Below are 17,500 nucleotides of genomic sequence, written 5' to 3' on the forward strand. Positions count from 1 at the left end.
TCATGTGTTGCCCACATCTGCATGTCTCTCTTTAACAACCTCAAACAGAAAGACAAAAGCTTATGCATCTTGCAATCATTGTTCTCACAGTTGTAGTCATATTATTATGATCTGGAACGGATGCAAAACAGTATCCTGCCAGAAGCATTCAAATTTCTATCAGCCAATCGTATTGGCTAGAGCTTTGTTTAATCTGAAGAGAGTAAAGGGAAAGTTGATTTTGGAATCATTTGATTTCAGGGTGCAGTGTACCTTTACAAAAACCACAATTCATTTTACCCAACACACACACACATACACACAAACTTGCAATAGAATAAAAGTATTAACAGGCAAACAACTCGTATCTGGTCAGATTGTGGCATTTATATATTTCTGGAAATTATATGGAGAAAGGAAGCTTTAAAGAGCTTAAAAATCACAATAGATAAATCAAAAATTGGTTTAGAAATCTTCATAATGGTTGTGCACAATCTTACCTTAGAACTATTCTAAGCTTTTCACATGGTACAACCATGGATGCTTTTACATGGCACTGGTATGTGTACTTTTTATGCAGCACTGGCACAGGTCCTTTCTCATGGCACTGACATGGGTGCTTTTTATGTGGCACTAGAATGGTGCTTTTGCTGGCCAAGGAGGACATTAACACTTCTGTTGTGGTGGATATGTCTTCTTGAATACAGCAAGGCACCAGATATCTTGGTCAAATATATAAATATCATAATCAGACCAGAGACCGGTTGTTTGCCTGTCCATACTTTATGCTATGACACATGTACCAGTTTGATTGACCAGATATATACTTAACTGCATATAAATATATATTTTCTTAGAGGGTTCAAACACAGTATACTTCATTCAAACTTATTTCTCAATATATGATCCAAATATAGAATTTTACAATCTTTCTTTTTATTATAGAGACCACATTACAGCTATTTCAATCATTTTTGATTGCATCAAACACGAACCACATTTGATGAAATCAACCATATAACAATTCAATCTTTGTGTCTTTTTTTTTACTCTCACGTCTAATAATTCTCACATATTCTTTATTTACTCACATATTGGTGTTTTTTGTCTGTTTATGTGGATGATATCATTAAAACTGCATGGTTTGTTCCCTCTTCAGTTTCTGGACCGACACCACTTTTTTGCAGTTCTTGATCCTCAGTTCATTGTAGATTTTATGCGTTGGGAGATTAGCTTTTTAAAGAGCAACTGGAAAGCCACAAAAGGGAGACCTACTTTGATTGTCGTTGTTCAACCTTGGGTTTTAGGTAAGGCACTCAAGAATTCTCACTTGTAAGCCCAGTGGACAGTGTTGCTTCAGTAGACTAGTTTTGCAGTGTTCTTTATTTTTACTGCTTCTTATATGCACGATAGACAATGTCTTTCTACAAATACATATGTATCCACCTATATATATATATATGTATGTATGTATGTATGAGCAAATATATGATTATGCATACATGTATAGAGACTATTGAACTTTCATATTTACATGCAGAGTAAAAGAGGGTGTATTTATTTTATTAGATGGTAAAGCTTCTTAAATTGTAACTCACATTATCAATTACTCATATAATTGGGGTAAGAAAGCAGCCTGACAGTAAATATGCTAAAATGTTTATAAGCACATTGAAATATGAATAGTCTATTGTATATCAATAAATAAGTGGTATGAAAAAAAAAAAAAAAATTTATTGTATATTCTGCTGTTCAATCTTGATGTACAGAATATGGGATATTCTTTTCTACTCTAGGCACAAGGCCCAAAATTTTTTGGGGAGGGACCAGTCAATTAGATTGATCCTAGTATGCAACTGGTACTCAATTTATTGAACCCCGAAAGGATGAAAGGCAAAGTTGACCTCGGCGGAATTTGAACTCAGAACGTAAAGACAGATGAAATACCGTTCAGCATTTTGTCCAGCGTACTAACGTTTCTGCCAGCTTATCGCCTTAGAACATGGGATATTCACATCTAGTTATGTACAAAAACATATTTTAATGTTCTGCGGATTAGTATGTGTATAAAACATTAGCATGGAAACAGCTATTGCTAATTAAGTTTTAGTGTTGATGAATAACAGAATATTTGTTTAATTATATAACTATCTTTCAGACTATATTAAATCCATTATATAAGAAATAAATTATTTTAGCCACTTAGTCATTGGAAATCCCTCAAAAAGTAGTGATAGAGATGCTTACAAGAATTCACAATTCTTATCACTTATTTAAAATTACAAAAATCTTCAACAAGTGGCAAAGATCCCACTTTCTAGAATCATTTGTGTGTTCTGTAATGGATCAATTACTTTTACAATTGTTGATATAGTCACATAATAGACAAATGTGTGATGCATTTTCTTACGGTTTTTCTGTCTGCAACTAATCAGAACTTGATGAACTGCTGACTAATCATATTTCAATGGTTGCAATGATTTTTACTTATATGTTGTCTCAGTGCTTTCATACATTGTTTCAACAATCAATAAATTTTCAGTTTTGATTTAAGCAGTTTCAGCTTCTAACAATCTATCTATCTACCTATCTGCTTATCTCTCTCTCTCTCTCTTGCTCCATCCATCTCTCTCTCTCTCTTGCTCCATCCATCTCTCTCTCTCTCTCTCTCTCTCTTGCTCCATCCATCTCTCTCTCTCTCTCTTGCTCCATCCATCTCTCTCTCTCTCTCTATATATATATATATATATATATTAACAGTAATGGTGAAACAACAAAAGAATGAATGAGACCTCGATATTATGTAAATAGAGGAATTTATCTGTAATATAATATATGACAATTATTCGGTTGGCATAATAAGACTCCAAGTTTCGGATGTCGGGGTGGAAATCTGCTCCAACATTTCATCAGTTATCAAGGCAATCAAATATGTTATTATTTTGATTACCTCAATGACTGACGAGATGCCAGAGCAAGTTTCTGCCCCAACATCCGAATCACGGAGTCTTATTATGGCAACCAAATAATTGTCACATATTATATTACAGATATATATATATATATATCATGTCATCTGAAACCTCTCTTGTTTCTTAACTGTAACAAAGCTAAATCAGTCTTTTGAAATAAACTGTTAGTTTCTTTCTAACTTTCTAACTTGGAAAAACATTTCTAACACAAGATAACTTTCTATCACATCTTTCATATCCTTTTTGCTTGGTTGTTTGGTTTTCCTAATATTTGTTAATATTTATTTGGTTAGTGCCTTTTTGGATAATATTTCACTTGGTTTAATTTGCTTTGTACTATTCACTGGTGTCGGTGTTTAAACCCCAAGTCGGTTCTGATCAAATAAATCTAAGATCAAATATATTCCAGTCATGTATTTCATTTCATTTTCTTTTCTTTCTTTCTTTTTCGTTTCTTCTTCTTCTTCTCCTTCTTCTCCTCCTTCTTCTCCTTCTTCTTTTTCTTCTTTTTCTCCGTCTTCTTGTTATCATCGTCATCATCATTTATAGTTCCCTTTCATTATAACTTTATTTCAGCTGCCCTAGTACCGGGCATCCTCCGGAGGCCAAAAGTAGCAAGGGCACTTTTGTTTTGCTATGCATGCTAAAATTATCACCACATTTATTCCATTTTAGATGGAGAGTGCTTTCCCTAGTATATGGGTTGTATCCATCAAGGTTATCTTTTGTAGCTCATGGAGATTGGAGTTACCAGGGAGTTGCTTAATATACTTCTCAGCTCCCTTGATTGTTGTTGTTGCTGTGGTGGTAAGCTAGCAGAATTGTTAGCACACAGTGAAAAATTCTTAACAGCATTTCGTCCATCTTTACATTTGAGTTCAAATTCTGTTGAGGTCAACTTTGCCTTCCATCCTTTTGGGGTCGATAAAATAAGTACCAGTTGAACACTGGAGTCGATGTATTCACCTTAATTCCTCCCCCAAAATTGCTGGCCTTATGTCAACATTTGAAACTGTTTTTATCATGAGGATACTGATAATAGTGCTGAGTCAGTAATGCATCATAAAATTTAGAACTATTGTCCATATTTAATAGAGAACCATAGAGATAGACTCATAGATTGATGCATATCCAGGTGTGTTTTTGCTTTTCCCAGTGATTTTTTTTTTGTTTTATTCATTCTTTGTATCATTATAGCTGTCTTTTGTGTTGGTGTTATCACATGTTGCTTCCCTTTGATACTGTCCATAAAGATTAGGACCTTTTGTGGCTAAAGTATTGAATCAAATTTATTCAACTCCTTCACAAACATTGTTCTGACTTTTATATTGTAATGTAACTTCTTAAATCCATATTAACACTAGAAGTACTAACATTTGTTACTTCCTACAAGGTCCTTAACAGTCATTTTTGACCAGCATTGAGAATCTTTATTTAATACAATTTATTTTCAAATATAAGCTAATGCAGGGAATAAAGCTTTTAAAGACACCTTCCTTACTGAACTTGCTACTGAAATCTTTAAATAGTCCAAATATAATCCGGTTCTTATCTAATTTGCCTGTTTTATCTGCTATTTAACCCTAGTCTCTACTCTGATTGAGCAGACCCATAATTAGAGACACTCTAGACATGACCATCTTGTCTTTTTGTATATCTAATCTTTCCAAGTGCACATTATCAGGATGGCAACAAAGTGCAGACGACTGGCTGGATGGATCCTAAGAACATTCAGAACCAGAGATAAGGAAACCATGATGATCCTCTGGCAGACATTCATCCTCAGCTGCCTGGATTACTGCTCACAGCTATGGTCACCCACCAGTGTGAGATTAACAGCGGACCTTGAAGCAAACCAGAGAAGATTCGCAAAGAAGATCGTCTCTTTGCAACAGCTCAGCTACTGGGAAAGGTTGAAACAGCTAAGACTCTACTCCCTGCAGAGAAGATGGGAGAGGTATGCAGTAATATATATCTGGAAGGAATTGTGCCAATTTTGGCACTGAAAGCTACACCAATGCCAGAACGGGACGGCAATGCATAGTGCCAAAGATCCCAGCAACGCCATCACACTTCAGGACCAGTAACTGCAACAGCCTGGGTTTCAAGGGCCCACAGCTTTTTAATATTCTCCCAAAGAGTCTGAGGAACTTGCACAAAGTAGATGTAGAGGTTTTTGTATCAAAGCTGGACCTCTTCCTGTCGAGAGTCCAGATGAACCTACTTCACAGCAAGAGGTGCAAATGGGGGTAGCTATATCAAACTCCATTCTTCACCAAGTGCCACATATTAGAGGGAGCTCTTAGTAATAACAGTGTAGCAAAACGGCGGTGCATCAGCATGGCCGCAGGTCTGAGCTGAAACTTTAGAGAAAAAAAAAAAATATGTATATATATATATATATATATATATATATATACATACATACATACATACATGATATGTATATAAATATATATATATACATACATACATACATACACATACATACATACATGATATATATAAATATATATATATATATATATTTTTTTTTATATATATATATATAAATATATATATATATATATATACATACATGCATGATATATATATATATAAATATATATATATATGTGTGTATACATACATGATATATATAAATATATCTTTATATATATAAAACTGAGAATGTGTGTCTGTCTGTCTGTCTGTCTGTTTCCCTAAAACTTGAGAACTACACAACCAATTTCATTCAAATTTTACACATGCCTTACTTCGCATAAACCATTGGTTCGTTTTGTTCTCTTACTTTATTATCATCTTATAATCATCTCATAATGATGACCTTTATGACTCGTATTACTACCTCAGTCAATCTAAATGTATATATTTGTCGCTACCTGTCATAAATAGCCTTTTTCTATTTGCAAAATGCATTTTCGTTGATTTTTCATATTTTACCCCTATATATTTATATATATATTTATGATATGTATAAGATATATGTATAATATATAGATATATAATATATGTATAAGATATATATCATATATATAATAATAATAATAATAATTTTCAATCTTAAAGCTTATAAATGATGACTGTGCATTGAGTAAGGTAAATAGTTTAATATTGGGGCATATAAGCTTATATGCCCCGACATTAGACTATTTACCTTAATCAATATAGAGTGAACCCTTATAAGATTTAAGCTTATATAATATCATTATTATTATAATTTACAAGTGGTAAAATTCAGCAGTGCTTACCAAATAATTGCTGAAAATGCACATATATATATTTATTTATTTTAATATTTCACTTAAGCGTAGGGAGACCAATAACCTTGTGTAGAACTCAATATATGTATTGTCCTGAACACAGTGTTATATGAATATAGAGTGCTAATAGAAATGAAAGAGATGACACTGGAAAAACCAAATGTTATGTAATAAACTTCATTAGCTTACAGTTGTTTCTGCTATTTGATGTGGTAGACTCTTTGTTGAATACCAAAATAACATCCTATAGCTTCATCGCAATGAACATGAGCACCTATTTTTTCTATATTCTTTGTTTTTATTAAAACCATAATCTAATGGTCATTTCCTTCATCCAGGTTAGAGGACTTGATTTAAAATATGCTTGCTTTATAGTTTAGACAAGACAGTTTAAGCTAAGGATTTTTTTCCCTCTGCTTCTGCTTATTTTTATCCCCTCCTTGTCACCCTCAAAAATTGCATCAAAGTTTTCCTGCTTGCTATAACAGTTTTCATTAAACTCTTAATATTTTACGTTAATTTTCCATTATATATTTATATCTTTAACACATTTACAATTCTTGTTCTATTTTCTGTTGCTCTACTTGTTTCATTATTTGTAATGTTTCTAAATATTTTTTAAACAATGCCCAAAACAAGAACAACAAAAAAAAGTTTGTTTAAATTTTAAAAAATCCCCTTCTGGTCATGTTAAATTTATTTGGGTTGAGTCTAACCCTACTCCAACCTTAAGGCTAATGTAAGCACTTGGACCCTATCTAACAACATGTAATGCAGCATTTTATACATGCCTACGAAGAATATTTACTGGTCAGCTAGTCAGTTACATATATTCAAACAATTCTTCCCTAATTTGATCTAATGGTTTAATATTTCTGGTATCAGCTTTTTTTAAATTCTTATACACAATTGTTAGTTTTGTAAACAATGTCTCTAGTTACCATCAGTTTAATGTTCACTTTTCCATGCTCATATGTGTCAGATGGAATTTTGCTGTGGCAGATTTTCTATGGCCACATACCCTTCCTATTGTCAAACTACATCTGTTTCCAAGCTAGATTATATTTCTCTATGGCCAGACACAGAAAATTGGAAACAAAGGACATCACACCTATGTGATGTCAAGGCAAATAGACAGTCTCCCCCCCCTCTCTCTCTCTCTCTCTCTCTCTCTCTCTCTCACATGCATAACAGGCTTCCATACAGTTTCTGTCCACCAAATCCATTCACAAGGCTTTGGCCATCCCAAGACTATTGTACAACACATTTGTTTAAGGTGCCACTGAGTGGAATTGAACCCCAAACCATGTGGTTGGGCAGCAAGATTCCTATCATACAGCCATGCCTGCACCTATACTCATGCTTGTGCCTGAAACCATACCTGCATGTGTAAATATAACCAAATTTTGAGTCAAAATTACTTCTTACCCCTTTTTCATGTGCTTTACTTCTGTCCTTTCATGTTGAGTCTCCACACTATGCTGCAATTTATTAATTATCATTATGTAGTAATAAAAAGAAGTCATTTTTGTTTTGTTAGAAAGGACAGTATTCATTTGTTAGGTTGACTAGAGCAGTGCTACTCAAAGTGGTGGTCCACAGACCGGTTCCAGTCTGTGAGTCATCAACTGTCAGTACACAGCAAATTTCCAGAAAAGAAAGCAACATTATAAAATGCTTATAAAATGCTGATGTAATATCATATTATTTGTTTACAAAATAAATATAAGATAAAAATTTATCAACTTTTATGATATTCAATATATATACTTTTTCTGGTATAAATTAATATTACTAAGAAATATTACCGGACCCTGGCACATTGGTAAAAAGAAACTGCCGGTATGCCACATCAGATAGTTTGAGAAGCACTGGATTAGAGGATGAATATAGGTCAGTTAGCGTAGTTGGTTGTTGGCTGGTTAATCTATCTAACTCCGTAAGGAGCATGGGCTGGTTTCTGGTTTCTCTAGTGTATATATTCTTTCCTGGACAGAACACTGGTCATCACAAGATTACTCATTTTTACCGGCTGAGTGGACTGGAGCAATGTGAAATGAAGTGTTTTGCTCAAGAACACAATATAGGGCCCAGTCCTGGAATCAAAGCCATAATCTTTCACTCATAAATCCAACACCCTAACCACTAAGCCATGCACCTCCACAGAGTAGTTGATGCTAAATCTGAATTTTAGTAAGTTAGTTGGAAGATCCTGAGGGCCAACTAGCAGGGCCATGTCACAAATGAGGAGATTCTGAGAAGAGCAAGGGTAGGACCATGGCAAGAGATTGTAGCAGTGCACCGATTGCACCTGGCTGCCCTCATTCTCCATATGGTCAATCAATAGTACTCAAAAACAGCTATGACTTGGACACCACCTGATGCCAGGGGTAAAAGGGGTAGGCCGAAAATCATTTGGTGCAGACTTTTTTAAGATGATCCAAAGACAGTCAACACTATATGGAATTGACGTGTCGGTGGAGGAAGCATACTATTCAATATGCTGTGAAGTACAGGAAGACCTCATCATCATCATCATTTAATGCTGGCATGGGTTGGATGGCTTGACAAGAACTGGAAAAGCTAGGGGCTACACCTGGTCCCTTAGTCTGTTTTGGCTTTGTTTCTACAGTTGAATGCCTTTCATAATGCCAACCACTTTACAGAATGCACTGGGTGCTTTTTATGTGATACCATCACCAGTGCTTTTTACATAGCATCAGTGCTTTTTAAGTAGAACCATCACCAATGCTTTTTACATAACACCATCACCAGTACTTTTTATGACACCATTGCTAGTGCTTTTTACATAGCACCAGTGCCATTGCTTTTTACGAGGCACCAGCACCAGTGCATTTTTTCATGGCACCAGCACCAGTGCTTTCTTCTGTGGCACCTGCACCAGTGCTTTCTTCTGTGGCACCTGCACCAGTGCTTTTTCACATGGCACCTTGATTTTAAGATATACCTAAAGCTAAAAAGAAATAAAGTTGAAGTTAGAAACCTCTAGGCTAAGGAAACAGTTTCCAGAGAAGCAATGTCCTTAGCTCCATGGAGATTTTCCTGTACTAATTTAAAATGATATTTGTGAGACTAGCTTATTTCCATGTTTCTAAAAGACCTCTTTCTAAAAGAGGTAGTTCATAATTCCGGAATGAGCGAATTAATTGAATAAATTTCTTATTAGATAAAGCAGCAGTTTATTACAGACTGTTATTCACTGATAATCTGGTATCTATTACTGACAGTTGGTTAAAATAATTTATGCAGGGACACAATGAAATGCATGCAGTTGATTTGAACTTACAACCTATATGCTGATGTAATACTTTATCCACTGGGCTATTTCACCTTTTTCATTATTTCTTCCCCCACCACCTCATTCCTGCATACAGAGCTGAATAGTTTAGCAGAGCAATTGGGGAAAATTCTTAGGGAGACCTACTGCATGAAAACTTAATAGTAAAGTACATTCTAGCTTACTTGATATAGTAAGCCAAGGAATTTTAACTAATTAAAATTCCACTCAAGTGGTGAAAGCAATCACTTTCCTAATAACTAATTCTGGGAGATAAAAAAAAAGCAAAGGAGACAAGCTTGAAATTTTAATTAAATACAATAAATTAAATTAAATTAAGTGAGGAGAAGAGAAGGAAGAGTGGATGGTTTTATTTTGTTTTCCCTCCAATTACATAGTGACCAATCCAGACAGTGATACTGAAACCATGGACAGTAGAATAGTTTGTTTATTTAAAATGAAGTTTTGCAATAATCTATACATTTCTTATTTAATGATGATTGGGTCTGAAATATATTTTCCAAGACCACATTATTTCCTTCATTTCCAGTCGCTATTATGTCTGTTGTTGTTTAGACCCAAGTCAGCTCTGATCAAGCCCATGCAAACTTATGATCAAAATGTAACTTGGGCCACATTATCCAGTATGTTCTTCCTCTTTTCCTAAGAGTTCAGTCATGTGGGTTGAGGAGTAATTGGCTGCTATTTCTAGCAAGTTCAGTGACTACTGACAAGCCCCCTCCCTTCCTCATTGGCACGTGAACATTTTGACTCTCTGCTTGTAAGGTCTCTGCTACACAGATACTCATTGTTCATAACCAGTCATTTGTCTGTACTGAAGAATTATACCCAGGCACTCACAGAAATTCACATACATACACACATATATGAAGATTTATTTAGCATGAAACAACAGTAGTTTAATATGGGTCTCTGTTTCCTATCAGAAATATCTTATTTTGTCAGTGAAGCATTTGATTCAGGATAGATATTGAATAGAGATTTACATGATTTAGCTTATGATTTAGGATTTGTCTACAATATTTTACAGCATACAAGTTGACATAATATATAATGTAAGTATGTAGTGTAAACATTCAAACATTGTAGTGTAAACATTCAAACTATCTTTCTAAAACTTGATGCATTTCACATGGAATTTTTGGTCCTCCAAAGTTGTCTTTGTATATAAGTCAACCTACCTTTGTTTTGTGTGAAAAATTCAACTTGTATGCTGGAAAATACATTGGCTTTCTTAGAAATAAATTCCAACTTCCTATAATTCTATGTCAAATAATTATTTTATCCTGATATGATTCTGTGTTGTAACTTTTTATATGTTTATTTTTTTAATTAGCTTAATTCTAATCTTAATTGTTGTCTTTAATATTCTAGATCATGGAAAGATTCCATCTACTGCCCTCATAGCCAACATCAAAAAACTACAAAGTGGTTACATTAATGGTGCTCGGTAAGCAAAAATGGTTTCATTTCAAATGATCCTTATCAGAATTGTGAATTCTTAACTCTCTAGCATTTAAACCAGCCATATCTGCCCCAAATATTCTATCTGTTTTATGTTCAAACTATCAAGATCCAGCCTCATACACCTACCCTATAATGTCATTCTCAAAATAGACAATCATACCATCAAAATCTCAAATCATCCTCAGCATCATCCTTTAACGTTTGCTTTCCATGGGTTGAACTATATATATATAAAAATCTTAGGGTAGCAAAAAATATTTTTAGAAAAATTCTGTTACCAGTGGTCTAGTGAGAAGGAAAAAATTTTAGTCAATAGACTCTATATTATTCATAGAAAAATAATGTACATTTAAACACACTAGAGATGACCACAATAGGACATCCGACTCATCAGAAAGAGCAGCTAAAACTCCAAGCCACCAACAGTTGCAACTCCAAAAGGGAACGAAAAATAAAAGCATTTACCCCTCAGAACTCCCGCCATCAGCGGCTTGGAGCTCCAACTGCTCCTTCTAGTGAGTCAGATGTCCCACTATGGTCATCTCCCACGTGTCCAAATGTACACTGTATTTATATATATATATATGAGAAAAAGCATGATTAAATCAAAACACTGAAGAAATAAGCATTATGTTTCACTGATTAATCTGAATGCTAAAGGATTAAACTGTCACCTATCAAGATAATATTTTAGGTGTGGTGTACGAATTAATTCATCATCATCTTCATTTGAACATCCACTTTCCCATGCTTCCATGGGTCAGACAGAGTTTGTCGGGGCAGATGTTCTGTGGCTAGATGATGCTCATCTTGTCACCAACCCTCACCTGCTTCCATGTAAGGTAAATATTTCTTCATGGTCCGACACATTTCCACAGAATATTTGAAATGAATGACACTGCTTGTATGACAGTGACACTTGTTTACAATTCTTACACAATGTCATAAAAAGGAGACACACAAGCATACACATACTTACAAACACATTGTGTGTGTGGTGTATGTGTGTGTGTATACAATGAGCTTCTTTTGGTTCTAAATCTACCAAATCCACTCACAAGTCTTTGGTTGGTCCAGGAAGACATTTGCCAAAGTTGCCATGCAGTGAGCTTGAACCCAAAACCATGTGGTTGGGAAACAAACTTCTTAACCACACGGCCATGCCTGTGTCTATACTTCTATAGACAGGAAGGACATCCAGCTGTAGAAACCATGACAAATCAGACAGAAACTTGGTACAGCTCTCTAGTTTAATGGGTTCAGTCAAACCGTCTAACCCATGCTAGCATGGAAAGCAAACACTAAATGATGATGATAATAAACATATTATTATTATCATCATTTAACAACCATTTTCCATGCTGGCATTGGTTGGACGGTTTGACAAGAGCTGACACACCAGAGGGCTGTGCCAAACTCTATTGTCTGTTTTGGCACATTTCTACAGCTGGATGACCTCCGTCACACCAACCCCTTTAAAGAGTGTACTGAGCACTCTCTTCATGGCACCAGCACCTGTGGGGCTACCAAGTAACTTGCAAGACAAGACAGAGTCCCCTCAACTGAGAGTAGTATTGAGGGAGGTGGCTTTGCACCAGTAGATGAAAGATCAAAAGAATAATTAAAGAATAAATATTTTTTTATTCTTTTATTTGTTTCAGTCATTTGACTGTGAACATGCTGGAGCACCACCTTTAGTTAAACAAATCAGCCCCAGGACTTATTCTTTGTAAGCCTACTACTTATTTTATCAGTCTTTTTTGCCAAACTGCTGAGTTACGGGTACATAAACACATCAACATATACATACATGTATATATGTATGTATATATGTATGTGTATATATATATATATATATATATATATATATATATACATGTATATATGTATGTATATATGTATGTGTATATATATATATATATATATATATATATATATATATATGATGGGCTTCTTTCAGTGTTCATCTACCAAGTCCACTCGCAAGGCTTTGGTCAGTCCAGCTGTAGCAGAAGACACTTGCTTGAGGTGCCACACAGTGGAACTGAACCCAGAACCATGTGGTTGAGAAGCAAGCTTCTTACCACATATACACTTGTTATTTATTTCACCCAAAATTTGATTTTTTTCTGTTCTATTTCAGTGTTCAGGTTGGAAACTTGAAAGACTTCTTGAGTACCAGTTGTGTGACTAGTTTAAGTTTTATTTTTAACACTGAAGACGTTGATCAAGGTAAGCTATTTCTTCACCTCCACAAGCAAATAATAGAAAACTATAAGAATTCAAACAGGGTTCTACTTCAGCTTCTTTCTTTTCTCATATTAGTCAAATTATGGAAACAAATATATTTTTACTTTTATTTAGATGACATTGCTAAGATTACCAATTTATTTTATGTTTTGACACCCACACATTGTTAAAATATCTGTATGCTGTGGAGTAAATGCAATATCAACAACTCCATCCTTCATTATATGTGTATATCATCATCATCATCATCATCATTTAACGTCCGCTTTCCATGCTAGCATGGGTTGGACGGTTCAACTGGGGTCTGGGGAGCCCGAAAGCTGCACCAGTCCAGTCAGATCTGGCAGTGTTTCTACAGCTGGATGCCCTTCCTAACGCCAACCACTCCGAGAGTGTAGTGGGTGATTTTATGTGCCACCGACACAGGTGCCAGACGAGGCTGGCAAACGGCCACGCTCGGATGGGTTTTTTTATGTGCCACCGACACAGGTGCCAGACGAGGCTGGCAACGGCCACGCTCGGATGGTGTTTTTTGTGCCACCGACACAGGTGCCAGACGAGGCTGGCAGACGGCCACGCTCGGATGGTGTTTTTTATGTGCCCGACACAGGTGCCAGATGAGGCTGGCAAACGGCCACGATCGGATGGTGTTTGTTACGTGCCCACAGCACGGAGGCCAGTCGATGCGGTACTGGCTACGGCCACGTTCGGATGGTTTTCTTGTGTGCCACGTGCCACCGGCACTGGTACCACAAAGATACAAATTCCATTGATGTTCATCTATTTTGATTTGTTTTGATTTTCACTTGCCTCAACAGGTCTTCACAAGTGTCACAAGAAGGAAGGTATGCACAGGTGGACTGACTACGTCCCAGGTAGGGGCCACAGGTTATGGCCTGACTAGTCTTGCCGGGTCTTCGGATGGTGTTTTTATGTGCCACCGACACAGGTGCCAGATGAGGCTGGCGAACGGCCACGACGATCGGATGTTTTGTTACGTGCCCACAGCACGGAGGCCAGTCGGTGCGGTACTGGCTACGGCCACGTTCGGATGGTTTTCTTGTGTGCCACCACAAAGATACAATTCCATTAATGTTCATCTATTGTGATTTGTTTTGATTTGATTTGATTTGATTTGATTTGTTTTGATTTCATTTTGATTTTCACTTGCCTCAACAGGCCTTCACAAGTATCACAAGGAGGAAGGTATGCACAGGTGGACTGACTACGTCCAGGTAGGGGCCATGGGATATGGCCTCACTAGTCTTGCCGGGTCTTCGGATGGTGTTTTTATGTGCCACCGACACAGGTGCTAGATGAGGCTGGCGAACGGCCACGATCAGATGGTGTTTGTTATGTGCCCACAGCACGATGGCCAGTTGATGCGGTACTGACTACGGCCACGTTCGGATGGATTTCTGTTGCCACAGGCACTGGTACCACAAGATACAAATTCCATTGATGTTCATCTATTTTGATTTGATTTTGATTTTCACTTGCCTCAACAGGTCTTCACAAGTGTCACAAGAAGGAAGGTATGCACAGGTGGACTGACTATTCTTGCCGGGTCTTCGGATGGTGTTTTTATGTGCCACCGACACAGGTGCCAGATGAGGCTGGCGAACGGCCATGATCGGATGGTGTTTGTTACGTGCCCACAGCACGGAGGTCGGTCGATGCGGAACTGGCTACGGCCACGTTCGGATGGTTCTCTTGTGTGCCACCGGCACTGGTACCACAAAGATACAGATTCCATTGATGTTCATCTATTTTGATTTGTTTTGATTTTGATTTTCACTTGCCTCAACAGGTCTTCACAAGTGTCACAAGAAGGAAGGTATGCACAGGTGGACTGACTACGTCCCAGGTAGGGGCCATGGGTTATGGCCTGACTAGTCTTGCCGGGTCTTCGGATGGTGTTTTTATGTGCCACCGACACAGGTGCTAGATGAAGCTGGCGAATGGCCACGATCGGATGGTGTTTGTCATGCGCCCACAGCACGGAGGCCAGTCGATGCGGTACTGGCTACGGCCACTTTCGGATGGTTTTCTCTTGTGTGCCACCGGCACTGGTACCACAAAGATACAAATTCCATTGATGTTCATCTATTTTGATTTGTATTGATTTGATTTTGATTTTCACTTGCCTCAACAGGCCTTCACAAGTATCACAAGGAGGAAGGTATGCACAGGTGGACTGACTACGTCCCAGGTAGGGGCCATGGGTTATGGCCTGACTAGTCTTGCCGGGTCTTCGGATGGTGTTTTTATGTGCCACCGACACAGGTGCTAGATGAGGCTGGCGAACGGCCACGATCGGAGGGTGTTTGTTATGTGCCCACAGCACGATGGCCAGTGATGCGGTACTGACTACGGCCACGTTCGGATGGATTCTTGTGTGCCACCGGCACTGGTACCACAAAGATACAAATTCCATTGATGTTCATCTATTTTGATTTGTTTTGATTTTCACTTGCCTCAACAGGTCTTCACAAGTATCACAAGAAGGAAGGTATGTACAGGTGGACTGACTACGTCCCAGGTAGGGGCCACGGGTTATGACCTGACTAGTCTTGCCGGGTCTTCGGAAAGTGTTTTTATGTGCCACCATGTTCCCACAGCACGGAGGCCAGTCGATGCGGTACTGGCTACGGCCACGTTCGGATGGTTTTCTTGTGTGCCACAGGCACTGGTACCACAAAGATACAAATTCCATTGATGTTCATCTATTTTGATTGATTTTCACTTGCCTCAGCAGGTCTTCACAAGTGTCACAAGAAGGAAGGTATGCACAGGTGGATCGACTACGTCCCAGGTAGGGGCCACGGGATATGGCCTGACTAGTCCTGCCGGGTCCTCTCATGCACAGCACACTTCCATAGGACTCGGTCTTCAGTCATTTCCTTGGTGAGACCTAAAGTTCGAAGGTCGTGCTTCACCACCTCGTCCCAGGTTTTCCTGGGTCTACCTCTTCCACAGGTTCCCTCAACTGCTAGGGTGTAGCACTTTTGCACACAACTATCTTCAGCCATTCTCGTCACATGACCATACCAGCGCAGCCGTCTCTCTTGCACACCACAACTGACACTTCTTAGGTTTAACTTTTCTCTCAAAGTACTTACACTCTGACGATTATGAACACTGACATTACACATCCATCGGAGCATACTGGCTTCATTTCTTGCAAGCTTACGCATATCCTCAGCAGTCATGGCCCATGTTTCACTACCATGTAGCATGGCTGTACGTACACACGCATCATATAGTCTGCCTTTTACTCTTAGCGAGAGGCCTTTTGTCACCAGCAGGGGTAAGAGCTCTCTAAACTTTGCCCAGGCTATTCTTACTCTAGCAGTTACACTTTCGGCACACCCACCCCCGCTACTGACTTGGTCTCCTAGGTAGCGGAAGCTATCAACTACTTCTAGTTTGTCTCCCTGGAACGTGGTAGAAGTTGGTCTCTGCACATTTCCAGTGTTTATTGCTCCTGAGCATCTGCCACAGACAAAAACTATTTTCTTAGTTAGCCTTCCTTTGACATTGCTGCACCTCTTATGTGTCCATAGCTTACACTTGGTGCACCTTATAGAGTTTCTACCTACACCTTTTTTACAGATCGAGCAGGGCCATCTACCTGAAGTCGTTTGTGATTGGTCCACCTTCCTACTTATTAGGACTTTGGTTTTGGCTAGGTTGATTCTAAGGCCCTTCGATTCTAATCCTTGTTTCCACACCTGAAACTTCTCCTCCAGTTCTGATAGTGACTCAGCAATTAGAGCAAGGTCATCAGCATAGAGGAGCTCCCAGGGGCATCCTGTCTTGAATTCCTCCGTTATTGCCTGGAGGACTATGATAAATAGGAGGGGACTGAGGACTGAACCTTGGTGGACCCCAACCTCTACCCGGAATTCTTCACTGTACTCGTTGCCAACCCTCGCCTTACTAGCAGCGTCTCTGTACATGGCTCGCACAGCTCTCACTAACCATTCATCTATCCCTAGTTTCCTCATTGACCACCAGATAAGGGATCGGGGGACCCTGTCAAAGGCTTTCTCCAAGTCAACAAAAGCCAGATACAAGGGCTTATCTTTGGCTAGGTATTTCTCCTGCAGCTGTCTTACCAGGAATATAGCATCAGTAGTACTTTTCCCTGGCACGAACCCAAACTGCATATCATCTAAGCTAACTCGAACCCACAAGAGTAAATAAGAGAGACAGAGACAAGCAGAAACAAGGAAAATGCCCCTTGT

At 38.0% G+C, this 17,500-nt stretch overlaps 1 protein-coding gene across 7 annotated transcripts in view; it reads left to right on the forward strand.

Annotated features, from left to right (window-relative positions):
* LOC115213880 (probable phosphorylase b kinase regulatory subunit alpha) overlaps window positions 1–17,500 on the forward strand; it is a 133,593-nt gene that overhangs the window by 51,335 nt on the left and 64,758 nt on the right. For 6 of the 7 annotated variants that reach the window (XM_036504622.1, XM_036504623.1, XM_029782830.2 and 3 more), the window contains exons 16-18: window positions 1,139–1,286; window positions 10,908–10,983; window positions 13,144–13,232. In XM_036504622.1, coding sequence (XP_036360515.1) covers window positions 1,139–1,286; window positions 10,908–10,983; window positions 13,144–13,232 — 313 coding nt within the window. The remainder of the gene's footprint in view (window positions 1–1,138; window positions 1,287–10,907; window positions 10,984–13,143; window positions 13,233–17,500) is intronic. The other variant, XM_029782831.2, reaches the window with a different exon arrangement.

The sequence above is a fragment of the Octopus sinensis genome, linkage group LG7 (assembly GCF_006345805.1).
Source record: "Octopus sinensis linkage group LG7, ASM634580v1, whole genome shotgun sequence".
NCBI classification, from domain to species: domain Eukaryota; kingdom Metazoa; phylum Mollusca; class Cephalopoda; order Octopoda; family Octopodidae; genus Octopus; species Octopus sinensis.